Source organism: Candoia aspera, chromosome 7 (genome assembly GCF_035149785.1).
Source record: "Candoia aspera isolate rCanAsp1 chromosome 7, rCanAsp1.hap2, whole genome shotgun sequence".
NCBI lineage: Eukaryota > Metazoa > Chordata > Lepidosauria > Squamata > Boidae > Candoia > Candoia aspera.
In genome coordinates, this window is record NC_086159.1 from 15184209 (window position 1) to 15204418 (window position 20210).

The window sequence follows — 20210 nt, forward strand, 5'->3', positions numbered from 1 at the left end:
CAGTATATAAGGAAAAGTTATGCAAAACAGAAACAGGAAGGGAACAGAAACCTGTCATACCTTGCAAGCTACCCTGTGAGGACAAAGTTTTCCAAAACCCAGTGGAGGTTGTATCCGACGCAGGAGTGTTACAACATCTAGGTGTTTGATACGTCCCCTATAAGAAAAAGTTTTAAAAAAAGGGCTTGTCAGGCAACATTCAAGGGCATTGGTGGCTTCTTTGAAGTTAGGTGACTGATTATACCAGTGGTCTGGACAATCCCCAGCAGTTTCATGTCCATCAGGGGAGATAATAAGTAACCTCACAGGAACCATACAACATCTGCTTTGGTGTCAAACAATGTGTTTCAGCACCTCCTTTTGGACAGGGAAGACCAGAAGCACTGCTAAACAGCAGTCCCATGAGGGAATGAAGCTGGGGTTGCTGTCTGCATTTGGGAAAAGCAGCTGCAGCCAGGAAGAAATGCTTCCCACTCCTGCTTCCCCAAGGGTAGGCTCAGCTTATCCCTTCTCCCAAAGGGCAATAAAAGTTTACAGTCCTGGAAACTTGAGAGGAGATGGGCTCTCTCTTTCTCTTTCTCTCTCTCCCTTTCTCTTTCTTTCCCCCACTCACAGTTTACTCACAGGCATCCATGCTGGTGTTCCAGGAGTCTGGCTAATTGAGCCACACCCTGGTGTTTTCAGGAATCTGCTGAAGTACATAGGCAGCCTCACCCCACCTAGGCCCTTAGCCTATAAAAGTGTGGGTGTGTAGGAGAAAAGGAAAAGAAGACAACAAGCAGACGAGGAAGCAGGAAGCAATGTCTCGAATGTACGACTATTACAGGCAAGCAAGAGAGCTATCAGTCAACTGCCAGGACCACAAGCTATGGTAAACAGCCTGTTGTGGTGTGATTCCTGCCTGGAGCTTGGCTTAGAGCTTGGCCTGCTTCTTGGTAGCAACCAGAAACAACAACAAGTGCAGGAACAAGGGTTGGATACCACTTTACAAACTTTTAGGCTTTTACTTGTTATAAGGACTAATCATTGAAGACTTATTTATGTGGCTACATCAACTTGCAAAGCCTAGGAGGGCGGAGTTTACCCAAGGCAATAGGAAAGGTGTGTGTGTTACTATAAAGTATTTTGTTCAGTTATCTTCTAAGCTGTGGGGTGTCTAGTCTTTGGAAAACAAAGAACTCACACAAATCCCAAGGCCTGATTCCACCAGAAGGTCCATAGTTGGTGATACTGAAACCCACTGAAAATCTAAGACAAGTAGCAGGGCTGCATTTTCCTCATCCAGTTTCTGGCACAGGCAATTTACCAAGGAGACCAAAGGACCAGTAGCCCCTCCCAGCCAAAAGCTCAACTGAAATTAATCCACAAAATTAGTATAATTTAAATGCATGCAGAGCTGTGAGGCCACCACCTTTTCAATTGCCTAGGTGATCAACAAAGTGATTGACATAAGGGTGAGTGTGCTTAGGAAGCATAATATTAACGACCTTGACTATTTCTATATCCATATGTAATATTTCTGAAATATAAGGTTAGAAACTCCACAAGGGCACTCAGGTGCCTGGACTCAGTCATTTTAACTGGATCAGATATCCACCTTTGTAGTGGTTTGTACCAGCCATTAGCCTGAATCTAATCAGAAAATGATCTGTCCATGAAAAAAGTGACATAGAGGTCCTCCACTTTCAGATCATCAGTTCCACCTAAACAGAATCCAGAATCCAGCATATGCCTTGCTACATGTATAAGGTCAGATACCAGTTATCATGGCTGCCATAGAAGACATGAAATCCTGAATGGAAACCTGAGTAGATGCTAAACTTGGTAAATAGAGTTATACAGAGTTCTTCTCTTTAAAGTGTGTGACTGGGAACTTACTTGGCTTCAGGATCATATTCTGCCCAAATCCGTTTAAACTCATCCAGATGATGAGGACCCAGAATTGACCAATCACGTGTTAGGTAATCAAAATTATCCATGATAACAGCAACAAAAAGGTTAATGATCTGTAAACAAGCACAAAAACATTAATTCTACGAAGAAAGTATTTCATGCTAGAATTATTTATATTTCAAGTTCTTTTTCAAGCAAAGCAGTGCTTCTCTTGGAAAACACAAGTGAAGTGTAATATGTAGACTTAAGATCAAAGGCTGCTAAAAGGGGTTTCAGAATTTGCATATGGTTCAGGGATCACCCCAACATAAGAACACTTTTTTGTTAAAAAAATGCATATCACTATGCAACTTTCATAGATAGCCAACAGCTACTTACTAGGAAGGCACAAAGCATGTAGAAACTGATGAAATAAAATACAGCAAAGCTGCTCCCACAGGGATGTTCACCTTCAATAAAATTGTTTGGGTCCAAGGAATCAGGATCGCACTTCTTATCAGGCAGGCATGCCAGCATGATTTCCTGCCAAGCTTCACCAGTAGCACATCTGTTGAAAAGAGGGTGGGGTGAGGAAGAAGGTGGTTTATCATTATGGGTGGGTAGTTCAAAAGTTAAGCACTCAACACATAACTCACCAGCTAGTTGCATCTAGCCACATCACAGGTCTACAACATAGAACAAGTCATACTTCATAAGCAGCCACAGACTTCTGAGAAAACATCTACCTGATATTTTGGGGCAGCTAGTCTACACAAAGCATTTTGAGATTTGGGAAGTATCAGATCTTACATCTTGTAAAACAGGTATTAAATTCAGTTAAAAATCAATGGGCAAGTACAATTTGGCTTCTGTTAGAAAAGATTAAATCATTCTTCTAAGGTATGATTAAATCAAGTATGCATTGGGCTGAGCAACTTTTTGTGACTGGGGGATTTTTAGTTTTTAGTTTTTCAGTTTTCCAGTGGCTATGGCATAGCATTGTTGTCTTGCCATCATGAAAGTGGGCAGGGCCAATGTTTAGGCCTTACTGGAAGAAATAAAAAAAAAGGAGTTTTTAGGGTGAGTCTGCCGGTTTAGGCTTAGTAAGCCATTCTGAAGACTTAGTACACTTGATTTCTTGAGTTCCTATTGAAAGTTAGTAGGAAGCTGCAATACCATTTTTCAATGAGATGATGCCATCCAGGGGACTTTGGGGGTTATATGTGGATTGCCTGCCCTGGCATACCTTGTGGGAGACCTACCTGAAAAGCAGGAGCACAGCCTGAGGAAATGTTTGAAAGTTGTTGTTCCTGTTGATTTCTGTAGTATCATTTAGTGCAATTTTACCAAACACCTAATAAAAAAAAGTTGATTCAAGGTAATGTTTCATGCCACAAGATATTCTTATATCTGATAGTCTTAACATTCTTATTCTAATAACCTTAGAATATAGTATTAATATACTAATAAATATAGTAATATCCTACATATTTGCATGGTTCTGATATCAAAATTCAGTGTTTGTCATCTTCCCACCGCACTGGGTGTAGTGTATTAAATCTCCAGTACCTTATTTTTAAAATAATTCACTATTTTTATTAATATCTTTTGCACATATAAAGAAGAGCACCCATTGTATAGATGAAGCAAAATTTAATACAGGGCACAAGTTTGTTTATTTATCATATAAAATAATGGGGCTAATCTGTCTGTCTTCAGCAAAGGATCGTTACCTTGTCATGGTGCTGGAGCTTGAGCACCTCAGTGATGCCATGAGCTAAACTGTGAAGGGCCACCCAAGACGGGAAGGTCATGACAGAGAGGTCAGACTAAATGCTATCCCTGGGGAAGGTAATAGCAACCACCCCAGTATTCTTGCCGTGAAGACTAAATGGATCAGTACAACCAGAGATATGTCGGTATACCATGAGACCCCCAGGTCGGAAGATGGTCAAAATGGTACTGGGGAGGAACAGAGGATGAGTTCAACTAGCCCCAGATGTGATGCTGCAGCTAGCTCAAAGCCGAAAGGACGGCTAGCGGCCGACGGTGCTGGTGGTGAACGGCGAATCCGATGTTCTAAGGATCAACACACCATTGGAACCTGGAATGTAAGATCTATGAGCCAGGGCAAATTGGATGTGGTTATTGGTGAGATGTCAAGATTAAAGATAGACATTTTGGGTGTCAGTGAACTGAAATGGACTGGAATGGGCCACTTCACATCAAATGACCATCAGATCTACTACTGTGGACAAGAGGACCACAGAAGAAATGGAGTAGCCTTCATAATTAATAGTAAAGTGGCTAAGCAGTGCTTGGATACAATCCAAAAAACGATAGAATGATCTCAATTCGAATTCAGGGCAAGCCATCTAACATCACAGTGATCCAAATATACGCCCCAACCACAGATGCTGAAGAAGCTGAAGTAGAGCAGTTCTATGAGGATCTGCAGCACCTACTGGACAACACGCCTAAAAGAGATGTTATTTTCATCACGGGAGACTGGAATGCTAAGGTGGGCAGTCAAATGACACCTGGAATTACAGGTAAGCATGGCCTGGGAGAACAAAATGAAGCAGGACATAGGCTGATAGAATTTTGCCAAGACAACTCACTCTGCATAACAAACACTCTCTTCCAACAACCTAAGAGATGGCTTTATACATCACCAGATGGACAACACCGAAATCAGATTGACTGCATCCTTTGCAGCCAAAAGTGGTGGACATCTATACAGTCGGTAAAAACAAGACCTGGAGCTGACTGTAGTTCAGATCACGAACTTCTTCTTGCACAATTTAGGATCAGACTAAAGAGATTAGGGAAGACCCACAGATCAGCTAGATATGAGCTCACTAATATTCCTAAGGAATATGCAGTGGAGGTGAAGAATAGATTTAAGGGACTGGACTTAGTAGATAGGGTCCCGGAAGAAAATCTTGCAAGATGATGCTGTCAAGGTAATGCATGCTATATGTCAGCAAATTTGGAAAACACAAGAATGGCCATCAGACTGGAAAAAATCAACTTATATCCCCATACCAAAAAAGGGAAACACTAAAGAATGTTCAAACTATCGAACAGTGGCACTCATTTCACATGCCAGTAAGGTAATGCTCAAGATCCTGCAAGGTAGACTTCAGCAATTCATGGAGCGAGAATTGCCAGATGTACAAGCTGGGTTTAGAAAAGGCAGAGGACCAAATTGCCAATATCCGATGGATAATGGAAAAGGCCAGGGAGTTTCAGAAAAACATCTATTTCTGTTTTATTGACTATTCTAAAGCCTTTGACTGTGTGGACCATAACAAATTGTGGCAAGTTCTTAGTGGTATGGGGATACCAAGTCATCTTGTATGCCTCCTGAAGAATCTGTATAACGACCAAGTAGCAACAGTAAGAACAGACCACGGAACAACGGACTGGTTTAAGATTGGGAAAGGAGTACAGCAGGGCTGTGTACTCTCACCCTACCTATTCAACTTGTATGCAGAACACATCATGCAACATGCTGGGCTTGAGGAATCCAAGGCTGGAGTTAAAATCGCTGGAAGAAACATTAATCTCAGATATGCAGATGATACCACTTTGATGGCTGAAAGCGAAGAGGAACTGAGGAGCCTTATGATGGTGAAAGAAGAAAGTGCAAAAGCTGGCTTGCAGCTAAACCTCAAAAAAACCAAGATTAAGGCAACCAGCTTGATTGATAACTGGCAAATAGAGGGAGAAAATGTAGAAGCAGTGAAAGACTTTGTATTTCTAGGTGCGAAGATTACTGCAGATGCTGACTGCAGTCAGGAAATCAGAAGACGCTTAATCCTTGGGAGAAGAGCAATGACAAATCTCGATAAAATAGTTAAGAGCAGAGACATCACACTGACAACAAAGGTCCGCATAGTTAAAGCAATGGTGTTCCCCGTAGTAACATATGGCTGCGAGAGCTGGACCATAAGGAAGGCTGAGAGAAGGAAGATTGATGCTTTTGAACTGTGGTGTTGGAGGAAAATTCTGAGAGTGCCTTGGACTGCAAGAAGATCAAACCAGTCCATCCTCCAGGAAATAAAGCCAGACTGCTCACTTGAGGGAATGATATTAAAGGCAAAACTGAAATACGTTGGCCACATAATGAGAAGACAGGACACCCTGGAGAAGATGCTGATGCTAGGGAGAGTGGAGGGCAAAAGGAAGAGGGGCCGACCAAGGGCAAGGTGGATGGATGATATTCTAGAGGTGATGGACTCGTCCTTGGGGGAGCTGGGGGTGTCGACGACTGACAGGAAGCTCTAGCGTGGGCTGGTCCATGAAGTCACGAAGAGTTGGAAGCGACTAAATGAATAAACAACAAAATCTGTCTGTCACATCATAAACCATCCTTAACCTTTTTAGACAGGCTAAAAAGCTGTGCTAAGAAATCCTCTTTTTTCCCTTAAATTAGCTGTAAGTACCGCATTCTTTAAGACATTTGTAAGGAAGGTGTTATATGAAGATTAATTATCTCTATATTACCTTAAAGAAGTATTCTCAAGATTTTCAAAAACTAGTACCTCTGTAATTTTGTCATGAAATTCATGAAACTTAAAATTCTTATTTCTGTTCCAAATGAATTATTTCAATAAAATATTACAGTCACTCTTATTATACTTCTTTTGCTTTCCTTTACACCATCCTATTACAGAAATCCCTTCAGCCCCTTATTTAATCCTTTTTCAATCATCAAATCCATAAATCATCACTTCACTTTTTTATATTTTCAGCAAAAATTCCATAAAAAATTTCCAGTCTTTTTAAAAAGTACTTATTGTTTTGTCCCTGACCAGACGGGTCAGTTGTGCCATTTCTGACATCTTCACAATCTATTCTTCCATTGTGGGAATTTCAGTATTCCTCCATCATTGTGTATATGGTATTCTTGCTGCGGTTACCATATATAAAATAAATCTTCCATGAGTCTTTCCTACTTGGCTGTCTGTAAGTCCCAATAAAAAGAGTTCTGCCTTTTTTTCAATATTAATCTTTAAAATTCTTTGTATCACTGTATCTATTTGTATGCAAAATTTTCTGGCTTTTTCACAAGTGCACCAGGCATGGTAAGAAATATCAAAGATGTATAAAGTACTTCAAGCCAATGCTGGAAATGTGAAAAACATGAAGGGACATTTTAGCATCTTGGGGGACTTGCATTTGTATGAGAACTTGATATATTCATGTTGTTTTTGTGGACTGTTTTAAAACTGCAAGCTTACCCAACTCGGCCAAATAGCCTGACCCTCCACTAATAGTTGGCCTATTGTTGATTATCTTTCTTTAGTTTTCATCCTCTGCTTACTTCATTTGGGCAACAGTAAGTGCAGGAAATGTTGCGCCGAGGGTAAAATAGGAAATCGTTTTACAAATAACTAAAACAGCCTGGATCTGTTATGCTCTTCTCAGTATCTGAGAAAAAGTTGGATGGTTTGGAAAACACTGCACGTTTAGAACATCTGCACATCCTTCCATTTCCTGAAAGAGTTTTGTGTTCCTAATGATCTCAGGGATAAACTGTCTTAAAAGTCTCAAAAGGGTCTTAAAAGTGGAAGTATTTGGTTCTGGAGATTTATGTAACCTAATCCATTAAAAAAACTCTGGTCTGGTAAGTCTTTGTGAGAATTTTGGGCTCAACTGTCCAGAGCTATACTGGAATCAAAAATATTGGGAAAGGGACAAGTGAGTCATATGGAAATGCCTTGAACAGTACATCAGCACCTCCAATGTGCTGCTGCAAATCCTTGAGATCTCCATGTTTGCATACTGATAGACTATGCATCTAATACAGTCTATGCATCCATACTGCATAAACTATGAATATCTGCAGCCTTACAGGGCATGAGCAATAGAGCAAATTAGTGATGCTGGAGAAGAGCAGAAAACTAGTCACTCAATCTCTCATGCTGATCTTAAACAAACAAACAAAAGCAGATAACTTGCTTCCCTGTCCAAGATCAGTCACTGATTATCACTAATTGTGAGAATAGGAGACAATGCACAGAGAATAAACTAGAATCTCAGATCATGGGTGTCCATCTGGCAATCTGGTACCTCATGTAAATATTTCCTTTTGGGGTTCATGTGCAAAACCTTTGTGGAAACTGGCTGAGCTCTGCACATATGCAGATTGTTCTGGCAGTTTTAAGTGTTGACAGCAACCAGCTTTTTAAAAGTAGAGAAGTGCAAAACAGTTGTGCAAATTGAATTCCAAACAAGACATAGCTTTGAAAGGGAGGTTCTTCAGAGTCAGTTGCCTGAGGAGCCCTGGAACTATCTGGGCTCAGATTCTCCAACTCACTAGTTAGGAATGACAGTTGCAGCTGTTCTGAGGGGGCGCTGGGAGTTACCACTGCAAGAGGCAAATTAAATGCTCTGAGGCAGGCCATATTTTTCATTTCAGGAAACGAGACGGTGAGGCAGAGTTTCCACATGGAGAGATATCTTTTGTCTTTTAGACTCTGCACATAATCATGGGTAACACTTTGGCTAAAATCTGCTTTTTATTTTACTTATCTGCCATATGAAGAAATGGTTGCAGTGCTGGGAAAAAAAAAGCACAAAAGCAGATTCTTTTTCTGGGTGTGTTTATTGAGTCTTTAGATGAGGGTTGGGCTGAGAGGGAAGGACTGGCCCAAAGTCACCCAGCCAGGTTTCATGCCTGAGGGAGGACGAGAACTCAGTTCCTAGTTCTGCACCTTTAGCCATTACACCAAACTGGCATTACTATTTTTAATTTACATTTAAAATTAATTTAATTTAAAAATTTAATTTAGCTAGAATTAATTGGTATTTTAATTTTTTACCACCTGACTTCATTTTTAGGTAATGTGCCTCCATTTGAAGTCTTTGACTTGCCTTGAAGATTCTTTTCCTACTAGTTTCTATAATTCCCTCTCCATGTGCTTGCATTAGAAAATATTAACCTTGGAAAATCACCTACCTGCATCCCAATCACCGCATAGATGAAAAACAGCATCACTATTAACAGAGCCACATAGGGGAGAGCCTGAAGAAAAACCAAAAGTAGGTAACAATGAATCATTTATTAAGAAAGCTAGCTTTTTGGAACTTGGGATATTCCCAGAAAGTATTGAAAGCACCTGAGAGAAAAAGACCAGAGGCAAATATTGCTTTGACTGTACAATCTGCAGCAGAATACATATGGATGCATTTGCCTATGGCAATGTATCAGAAAGTAAAAACCTAGGTGATCGAGGGCACCTCCCTTTTCAAAAGTTTTGTGCATTATATTGTCATTAATGTAATGTATTTATTTCTCCACTAGAGGACTCTATTGATCCATTGTTGTTTTTGCCATAACTGTCCCTTCTAACAAAACCATTCTACCTCACTTAAGTCATTACTATTTCTTTTTGTATTCTTATTTTTCTTAGAAAAAACAGTGTGTGATACCTATAGTCTATCAGATCTGTAAAACTACTTTTCTTAACATTTATATACAGTATTTGTCTCTCTAGATAATGATTTCAGCATTTTCAGTTGTAGTAAGAACTTATGTCACAGCTTTAATCACCATCAACCACTCTTCCCTATTTAAAAACCGTATGTGCCAACTGTTACATTGACTAATAATTAAAAAAGCAAGCTAATTATTAAAGAAAGATATAGCCAATAATGTTAAAATGAGGGACACACAATAATTGCAAAAACTATCCTATATAGAAATATGGATCCAATATTTTGGAATGCATACATATGGGGAAAGTGATATTGTAATTCCCTCATTAAGAAATTATTTGAGCTCCACTAATTTTATTTCCATCAACGGGCATGGAGTTTTATAAAGAGAAACTGTGCTGACTGAAGTAGTCCAGTGGCTGTTGGACTCTGGTCATCATATTTTAGAGATAATGGAGAAATACTGCTTCCTGAAATTACAGTGAAAGTGAACTTACTATCATTTTGTTCCAGTTAGACAATCATATTTCATTTAGCTATGATTGTCTGAGTTACTTCTAAGAGGTAATAATCTTACTCAAGAGTTGAATCCCTCTTGCAGCCACCATACTTCTTCATTACATGGGCACATGTAAATGTTATAAAGAATTATGTAGGATGGAACTGGGAATCTAGAAACTTCAGGAAGAAGTGCATAGAGAATAAGTCTGGAAGAAACACCCTACATATGGAGACTTGGTATATTTCAGGAAGGGCTCAGTAGGTTTGATTTGCACTGGGGACTGCTAAATATGTCTTTGCATGGGACCTTTTCTGAAGACTGGTGTCTGTCTTCTGATCAGCTGTATTCTTTTTATTTCACATATATATGTTATTTTCTTTTAAAAATTTAAATTATAGGCCCCCTCCAGTGTTGCTGTGGAGTCAGGCAGCCTTGAAATTGAAATAATAAACAAACAAATAAATAAAAGTATGAAAATCTTAAAGCAGCAATGTTACTAAAAGAGAGTAGTTGAACCTCTGGGAATTTCTGCTCCAGCCACAATGAGATCTTGTTTAGTTTCATGGCCACCTGCATAGATTTCATGCTGGCGTCCATAATTTTATCATGTCAGCTGGAAAACAGGACCAAGGTATGCATAAGGGTTAGGGTCTGTTGCCATTTTTGGACTGAGTCCAGTTGCCAGTAATGGCCATAGATCAGCCTTCCCATACCTGGTGCTCTTAAGATGTGTTGGGACTACCACTCCCATCATCCCCAGCCAGCATGTGGTCCAACACATCTGGAGGGTGCTATATTGGGGAATGTTGCATAGGTGAATGATTCCCCAATGCATCAGCAAGCTGACCTGATGGACGGAAAGTGCATCACCTTTATTTTAATATAAAAACAATTTTACTATAAATTGTTGTATTCACTTTTTGTCTTAACATTTTTATTGACAGGAATCAACCTCTCTTAGTTTAGAGTCCAATTAATTGTGCATTTGGAGAAGTGCATGAATCTTACAAATTAATTCTATTTTTAAAGATAACTGTTTACTTGCTTATGTTTGAGTTTCAAAATCCTCTGCCCCACCATCCTAATCCTGAGATACCTGTATATGGAAACTAATTTTCCTGGGCAGAAGCCATTCAGAGATCGTTGCTGGATCCTATAATAAGTATGTAGGTAATGCAAGACCGAAATGTCACTGCTGTCCAGAGATAAAGCCACATAAAGCAGAAGGAATACCTGGAAAGACTTGATGAAGGTCCAGAGCAGCGTGCGGATGCCCTCCCCTCGACTCAAGAGCTTCACCAGACGCATCACACGGAAGAGTCGGAAAAAGGTGATTGAGATGCGAGAGTTGTCCTCTGTGTTCTGGAACCCATTGGCACAGAGGGCAGTAGTTACAACAGCAGATGAAGAAAACCCACCCTGGGCCACAGAAAATGCGACTTCACAGGAAGAGCTCACTGCACTGTTCCCCTTCCCCTGCCTTACAGTCCCCCCTCTTTTGCTACCCTAACCTGTTTTCTAGGTCCCTAAGGTTAGTCTACATTCCCCACATCCTTCTTCTCAATTCTCTGTGGTTCTTCAGGGGCATTTTAATAATTACTCTCCTAATTTTAACAAGAATAAGTTGCCAGGGGTCTCGCTAGTAGCATGAAGCCACGTTTCGCCTACCCCATTGGTTGAAGGGTCATAACAAATAGCGAGGCAGAGCATTTGGATGTGAAATTATTTAGTCTGCAAAAATGTAGGCATGCAGTTACGTTTTTCTCCACAATGTAATGAAATTATATTTCACAATATAATGAAATCATAGGAGCGTAGCTGCAGTTTATACTGTATCGGGGATTTAAGAAGGAATATCCCAGATACTTGGCTTGCTTTTTAAAAACAGTGCACAGACAAATATACTTTGTTGTTTGGTCAGGAGAAACAACAATGGCTACCTGTATCCAAGATACTGTAATCAGATGCTGTTAGGCTGGTGTAAAAATACTACATATGCCAAATAGGATTCTTCCTCCCTTGTACTGAAAAAAAGTGACAGCCCACATTTGGGGAGTTTGGAGGGAATGTACAGTTAAATGAAATCCTGATGCTGACGTGCAGCATCAGCAGTCTATAGAGAATGTGTTTCACTTTGTTGCCCCACTGAGTATGAATACTCCTGATCCAAAAGGAGGTATGGAGCAACAACACAGCAAGAAGCATGCAATCTAAACTTGGATAAGGGACCTAATGATGAATAATAGCCACATTTCTCTTCCCTGCAGAAACCCCACAAGAGTTGATGCATAAGTCGTACGTGGAAGCAATATAATGCCTCAAGCATGTTTTTATGGGGTTTCTTCCTGCAAGGGGAAGTTCTAACTTTAAAATATGTTCACTTTGTCTCTGGCATACTTAAGCTCAGCAACCTGAAGAACAATAGCTGTTTCAGAGTTTGCTTCCAAAAGAAATTCTTTCCAATGTGTACTGTGTTATAAAAAATAAATCCAGTTAGAAGGATCCAAGATGAGGTAGTACTAGTGCTTCTTGTATTTTTCTGTAGTTTCATACTACATCCTTGTTTTCCTTGTCCCCAGTTTTATTTCTCATGACCCCTGGGTATTTCCCATAGCTTGTCCACTGCCCTGATAATACAGTTATTTTGGCCTGCTGCTACTGTTTAATAGTTCCTGGAGTTTAAAATAGCCCTTTTTCCCTTCCCAAGTGGCTTCTGATATTCTCACAGCCTAGTCCCTTAGCACAGGACTCCGCCATCCTATTCCCTTTGGGGCCTGTGACTAATATAAACATTCCTTTCATTGCAGTAAGCCAGGATAAGCCTGAATCGAGTGGGGTCAGCTAGTTTCCTGTGGCTTTTGTGAGAAGGCTCCCTACCAAGCAAACTGCGGGTAGGGAATTGGGAAATGATATTCCCAAACCATACTAAGGTAGACTAGTGATGGATCCAGAGTTTTAGTACCCTAAAATATGACTAGTTTTCCTACATATGCTGTAGAACACTGACAGGTTTCAGAGGAAGTAATAGCACATTCTTCCTTCTTATTATGCTCTTCAGTCTTCCATGGCTGCAAAACCAACAGTTTGATGCTACATAATCTAACTACCATCTATCTATCTACAGTGTCTATCTAATCTAATCTAATCTATCTGGAAACAGTGCAGATCACCCACCACCCGACAAACACATCTCCCAATTTGAGCTACTCACCACTTGTAGCGACCATGAGAGAACAGGTCCTTTGATTTCCTGTTAAGGGTTTAACACTAGCTCTTCTACCTTGTATGTATATATGTGCTTGTGTGTACGTATACAGAATTCAAATCACCGAACAGTTTGTGATTTTCTGTTTTTTTCTGTATAGTTTATTTTATGTAAAATGCATCATTTCGCTTTTTTAAAATGAGGCATAATTAAGATGCTGTGATTCAAATCTGTTTTGACTTCATTTAAAACCCATCTAGGCCTTTATTTTTGTAGGGGTTTTTTTCCAGCAGGCTTGTAGAACTCAATGACTAGTTTTGATACTTAGAAATATTTTCTGAAATATGCATGAAAATAATCCTGTTCTAGAATGAATGAATGAATGCTTGCTGTTGAAGGTAGGCTATTCAGCTGAGAAAGAAAGGAAATGCTATGATATATGCAGTTCCCAAGTCTGACAGCCAACTTTGCTCAGGATATAGAATTTGCTGAATTAAGAAATGTAGTCAAGAAAAAGGACATTGACTTATTTTTAAAGTGAACCAACGTGGAACTGGGGCTGAGGGAGAAATACAATGTTCTTTAGACTCAATCCTTTGTCTCACAAACTATTCCATTACTTTCACTTCTACTGAGTAGGGGACTCTTTATGCCACTGTAACATCATTGAATTTGGTTAAGTGATTACCATCATTCCCTACCTTCATTTCAGAACTAAAGCCATAGAGTATTACAACATGTCCTATCCAGTCATGAGGAATACCCCAGGCGTCCAGTGGGAAATTATAGTAAGATGAAATAAAATAATGTTTGCATGTCCAGGTAATATTCATCTCAGCCCACCAATAATGGTATCATAGAATTGTTACATCCTAAAGCATAATACGTGCTTAATAGGCTCCCATCTGACTGTTAACAAATGAAACATATGCATTTTCCTGGATGGCAGGAATGGGTGCTTCAGGCATTTTGTCCACAATGGAAATGTGAACAAAGACAAGGGGAAATCAGTGGCCAGGCATACAGTAAGTCAACCCACAGTCAGAAGTACTTTTCTTTCTCTCTTCCCCAACCTCCAATTCTGGATGCTTCAACAGGGTGAATTAATCGGGGTGTGTGAATGAACACTGTCTTGGTCAGATTAGCTGGAAGTATCTGTCCAGCAAAGGAGCTTGGCTGAAGAGCCTGCTTACAGAACTAGGATTGCCTGAGCATTACCGTTTCTCATGTTCTATTTGTGCCTATGGGTCTTCATTGTCTGATTATATTTTTGTATGAAAATATGAATATTAGCTCTGTTCTCAGTTTGAATTTATTTTGCAAGCCAATCCAGTTGCCATTATTTAACAAACAAGAAATCTGAAAAGGGTCCCGGTTCTCTCTTGGTAATAATTCATTAGATGGTAGGACAACAGTTAACTTGATTGAAGAAAAACTCAAAGGTGCACAAGAAATACAAATCGTGTGCAGAATAATCAATGACTCATGTCAACATCAGACTCTACAAATGGATACACAACATGGAGGTTACATGCAGAGATAACTAGGCTATGTTTGGAGACAGAAACCTAAGTAGTCAGGGTGGCAAGAGAATAAGGAATGTATTAGGAGATTAAGGAGTGTCACAGAAGAAGATGGTTAGGTTTTTGTCTAGGATACACAGGGAAAACAAAACATCACAACAAGGGAGGAAGGGAATAGAGAAAAAAACAGGACCATACATAGTAAAGACACTACTGACTCTCTCGAATGTAATGGATCAAATTCAACCATGGTTAAAGAGCGTCCTGTTACTGAATTCAGCAGATTGCACACTCATTCACCAATTTGTATTCATAGTGGTTATGAATTTTAATCCATTGTCTTACAGATATATAGATAACTGAATCTACCAAAAAGAAATTGTATAGCCGCCAGATTGATTTTATATTTATTTTCACAAACATGCATTTCTTCAGACTGCAAACCGATAGTTATTTCCTTGGAATAATGAATCATTGACTCCAACTGTTTTAGGAGTACAACTGCACTAATTGAAGTGATAGAAATTTCCCTTGTCTAATCTATTTTCTTCCTCAGTATTTCAATATTAAGAGCACAACTGTTAAAATACAGTAAAACTTTAGTTCTCTGGACCTTCACTCAGCAGACTAAGGATGCAAGAGACAAAATTTTACTTCAGACTTAACCTCCACAACGAACACATTCCACTGTTTCCAAAGCAGTCCAGACAATTGATATCATCTATGTCATTTGTGTGATTACCTAATTGACATTTTTATGTCATTTGCATCAATTAACATTAGTTACATAATGATGCAACGGGCATAAATGTCACTATGTAAATTCAGATTTAATGGACATTCCCTTCAATGGTCCATTAAATTGAGGTTTTACTGTATTTTTTAAAAAATAACATCAGGGTCTCCATTTTCAATGCTGGGTTTTTCAATATTAAAATAAAGTTAAGATGCTGTTCTATATACAAGAAGTAAACAACTTCCACATGTTCTGGACTACAACTTCCACAATTCCTTGCCAGGGGCCATGCTAGCTGGGGATGATGGGCCTTGACATTTAAACTATGTGGAGGATGCTACTAATTCAGTGATTTGTGGAGTATTTGACAATAGTTAAGAGGACTTGATATAACAGTCCTTTTCTTATCTTTCCACCATGTAATGTTTCTGATGTCTTTAATATGCTTGATTTCTATTACTAATGTATAGCATTCAATTTTGGTTACAATCCTATAAACACTGGAGACAGTTCCTATTGAACTCAATGAAATTTATTCATGACTAGAAATATACAGGATTAAATGTTTATTGTTAAAAACTTTGGAGGCATATTGTATAGCCACATTTCAGATATTATTTCTAATATTAAAGCATACATTTATATAGCACTCTTCAGGTGTAGCATCTGTCTCTGCTACCAACACTTCACCGTAGTCATCTGCCATATACTTAAGTGGCTTAATTTCTGTTATACTTTATCATTCATGAATTTGGCTTATCCTTTTAAAAACCATACTTTTAAAAATATTGGCCATTTCCCCTTTCTGTGTAATTGTTTTTGGAGATAAACTGATAATCTTAGATGATATGAAGTATTTGAACTGAGTTTGAGTTCAAATTTGAGTTACTGAACATTAAAAAGAGAATAAACCTGCCCATTCATCACATTTTCATAAATGGAGAATTTTATGTATAGTCTGAAAAATGTATGTTCTGGATTTTTTATTATTGAGAATATAAACATGTGTTCTGTGTTGTTGTTTTTTTCACACAAGGTAATATTTCTTATAGTGAATGTATTAAACGTAGGTAGTCCTCATTTAGCAACTGCCTTGTTTAGTGGCCATTCATAGTTATGACGGTGAAGAAAAAGTAACTTTTCTACCAATCCTCGCATTTATGACCTTTGCAGGTCTGTAAAGCAAAGAGAAGTTGAAGTACGATCATAAGCACAATTGTAGTTTCACTTAGCAACTGCTTCGCTTAGCAACCCAGTTGCCGGTCCCAATTGTGGTTGCTAAACGAGGACTACCTGTACATTCTTAACTGTCTGCTAAATGTGACTGAGCTGTACTTTTCAGATGCAGGATTTGTAAATACTGTTAGATTATTTTTAACACTAATAAACAATAAAATGAAGTACTTCTTACGTTCGTGAAGTGTCTATGAGAGAAGTAGTTGCTAAAATGTTTGAGAGCCTTAGAATATCAATCATTGTCAAGGATTTCAGCTTTTATGAGGATCTGATCCATTTGTCAAGCACTGTAATCACCAGTGGATTAGTGTTACATTTTCTCCTGGTAAGCAGAAGCTACGTATAATCGCAAAATTCAATTTTTATAAAAATAAACACAATGCTTGGTTATGTTTCAGCATTCTAAACCACTACTGTGTCTGAAATCGCTGATGGAAATATATTACGGAGTGTGGAATCTGTGTGTGGAGATGAGTTCACATAATCCCTGTGCATTAGAAAGGGTAAGGTTCCCACGTTGTCCCAAATGGAGCAGAAAGTGAATATATCAACATGTTTGTACGAATGGAATGATATACTTTCTGTCTTCAAATGATATGCCTCGTACCTGCAGCCAAGCCTTACAGAATAGCAGTTGTATAATCTTGCTGGAGAAGCTTTAGCCTTGCTATCTTAGTAAAACTATCAGGGATACGGACAGTAAATTGATATTGTGTCAAAATCTAAAATATAAATTCCATACAAATGGGCTTTCCTTCAAAATAAAGTAAAATACGGATCTTATATAATGTCAGTACTTGGTAGCTCCAGTTAAAGTAGCAGATCTGCAAATTTAGCAAACTCTATTATCCATTTTTTGTTGGAATTTAATGCAAGTCAGGCTTCAGTTCAGAAATAAAGAATGTATCACTACATTCCAGGCACCAGCCTTAGGCAGGTATCCTGGTTGCTCTTAATTTAAGATTGTCTGGAACTTGGCTGCTGAAAATTGCTGTGTATCTTTCTATTGTATTAATTATTTCACAGCAGAAATCTTGCTAAGAGATGACAGTTTTCTTATATAATGTGCAACTGCTCTTAGATCTAGGTGCCCTTTTCCTTGCTTCTAAGAATTAGGTTACAAAGACAGAAATATAGAAAGTAGATTCTTGGAATCCTCCTTTGTGCAGATCTCCAGTATGTCTTGTCTTATAAAATCTGATCCTAAAACTCTATGAGAATCCATAGCTAACAGAAACTTTGAGTCCTTGTCAAACTAATATGCTATCTATGTATTGATCCTTTTCAATTTTCTTCGCTATATTTGGAGTTCTGGTTGTGAATTTAAACTGTCACTTGCTGTTTAACTGGACAGAGATTACTCATGAAAAGTCATGTTTTCCTATTATCAAAAAATGAGATTTTTCTAATTGCAGAAGAGGACACACATCCTTTTATGACTCTATTATTCTCATGGAAGGCAGCCCTTATCATGTATTAGTCTACCCATGTATTTCCTACATGGGTAGACTAATTATAGTAAGAATTAATTTATAACCTGAGTTCTAAGTACTAAGTCAGATTTTGTTTCATGTGTTTGTGTAGAGTTTGAAATTGTGATATTTTAACAACTACAATTTATCCTTTATTGCATAATGATTTCTCAAGCTGGGAATAGTCGTGAATACTTAAGTATCTAAAATGGTATTGCTATCACATAAGAGGCACAGGCAGGCTTGGAAAAATCCCAAGGATTGCTGAATAATTAGAGAAAGGAAATACTTTTAAGGGGGAGTGTACAACACACTGTGACCTTATATTATATTATATACAGTGGCCACAGAAAACTGACCAACTGTCCTGAGGAATGGGAAATAAACAGCAAATTATGTCAGAAGAATTGACTTGAATTGAATGGCATGGCTGATTTAATTAGAAAAATTAAGAATAGGGACAGCTTCCACACTTTATGCTTACACCAGAAGAAACCAATAAATACAAATCTGACAATCACAGGTATTGTGTAGTAGTGATTTTCAACATTAAGAGGAATGTACAGTATGTCACTAGCATAATAGTTTTCACCAAAGTGTTCTGTGTAAACAGTACATAAAATGAGATCTCTGGACTTATGGAGTAAATGGGTATTCATGAGAATGAAGCACAGGAATGCTGGAATTAAACCAAAGCCTCCCCAACTCCAAAAGCGCAAGCTCTAAGGTGAATGAAAACAAAATACCTTGGTGAGATTGCTCAGAGGATCTTAAGTGTGCATATGACTATATTATATAATCTGTTTTAAAGACTGTCCATGGGACACAATGATTCCATAATATCACCTATATCTACACTAATATAATCTTATTTTTGTCAAACAGCCTGCGTTGCCCCAAATATGCATATTTTAGGGTATTAAAGGGAGGGTTATAACCCACCTGGGCATATGGCTGTAGAATCATTACTAGTGATCAAAGTAATATATAGAAAAAATACTGAATCTGGTTTCTCACTTTTTCTTTCTATCCTGTGATTGATATTGATGATTTCAATTGATGGACAGTATTCCTCAGACGTCAGGAATGCTGAGCATCCATTTGCATATGCAACCTTTACTTGGGCACAATGCGTGCATTCCACATAGATTCCTGGACCAGGACATAGACCAATTCTCACAAGGGAAATTAAAATTTTAATATGTATACAATCCCATGCCATTTTAGGTAAGTTAATCATGTGTATAAAATATTTTAATATACTCCATTGTGCTTATTCCACCAATTCAATATTAATTTGTATTCATTTAAATTATAAATAATAATTTGTTCCCAAGTATGTAAAGAATGTTCTAGGATATGCTTTGCTATTTTTTTTTGATAGCATATATTTACAGACTATTTATCTTACAATTCCAAATTCTGAATACTTACAAAATAAAGTCATAGACTTTTCATTTGCTTATCCACATAACATCTCACTATTAATATTGATTATAGAATGATAGATTCACATTCATATATAGCTGAAAGCTCTATTTTTAACTGAATTTCAGATAGCTAAATATATGTTTCTTAATTTTTAGAATGTATTCCTAACTCTGCTCATTAGAGACAATAAAATGGAAATGTGATAGCACAGCTGAGTTCACAGTGATCTACAAAGGTTTGAAACATATTAATTGGCAATGCTTTCTGATACACTGTGCTCCTGCTTATAGCAAACTGATGGTGTGTTTGGGTTTTTGTTTTAACAGGTCTTTTCTAAAGAAGTGGCATTTGAAATCCTATAGCTGTGAAATAACTTGAGTGTCAAACTGACCTGTCATATTAAATTCAAAATCTGAATTTTGATGAGATGGAAATATTATTGGGGCCATTATGAAAAGCTCACTTAAAGAAAAATCAGTATTAGAAACAATTGGGAAAGGAATTGAAACAAAACAGTAAGTATGAAAATGCCATTACAGTATATAGTATAATCTGTATTATACTCAGAATACTGTCTGATTTTTTAAACTGCTGTGTTTAAATTAATGTATATAAGTGGAATTAGGCAGAAAAATATGATAGATATTTCCTAAACGCTGAACGATCTAAAGTAAATGATGAGAAATCATTTTTTCATGTTAAATTTTTATGTTATTCCAGTTATTCAACTGACTGGAATAGGTTAAAAATAGATAAAAGGTTTTATCTTATCAGACAGCACATA

General features: G+C 38.0%; 1 protein-coding gene across 1 annotated transcript in view; it reads right to left on the reverse strand.

The window, feature by feature from the left end:
• The window catches only part of CACNA1C (calcium voltage-gated channel subunit alpha1 C), a 506884-nt gene that overhangs the window by 24127 nt on the left and 462547 nt on the right, over nt 1-20210 (reverse strand). Inside the window, exons 32-37 of the mRNA XM_063309210.1 lie at nt 11057-11185; nt 8843-8908; nt 3135-3226; nt 2272-2440; nt 1879-2006; nt 61-157 (exon numbers count right to left, since the gene is read on the reverse strand). Coding sequence (XP_063165280.1) covers nt 61-157; nt 1879-2006; nt 2272-2440; nt 3135-3226; nt 8843-8908; nt 11057-11185 — 681 coding nt within the window. The remainder of the gene's footprint in view (nt 1-60; nt 158-1878; nt 2007-2271; nt 2441-3134; nt 3227-8842; nt 8909-11056; nt 11186-20210) is intronic.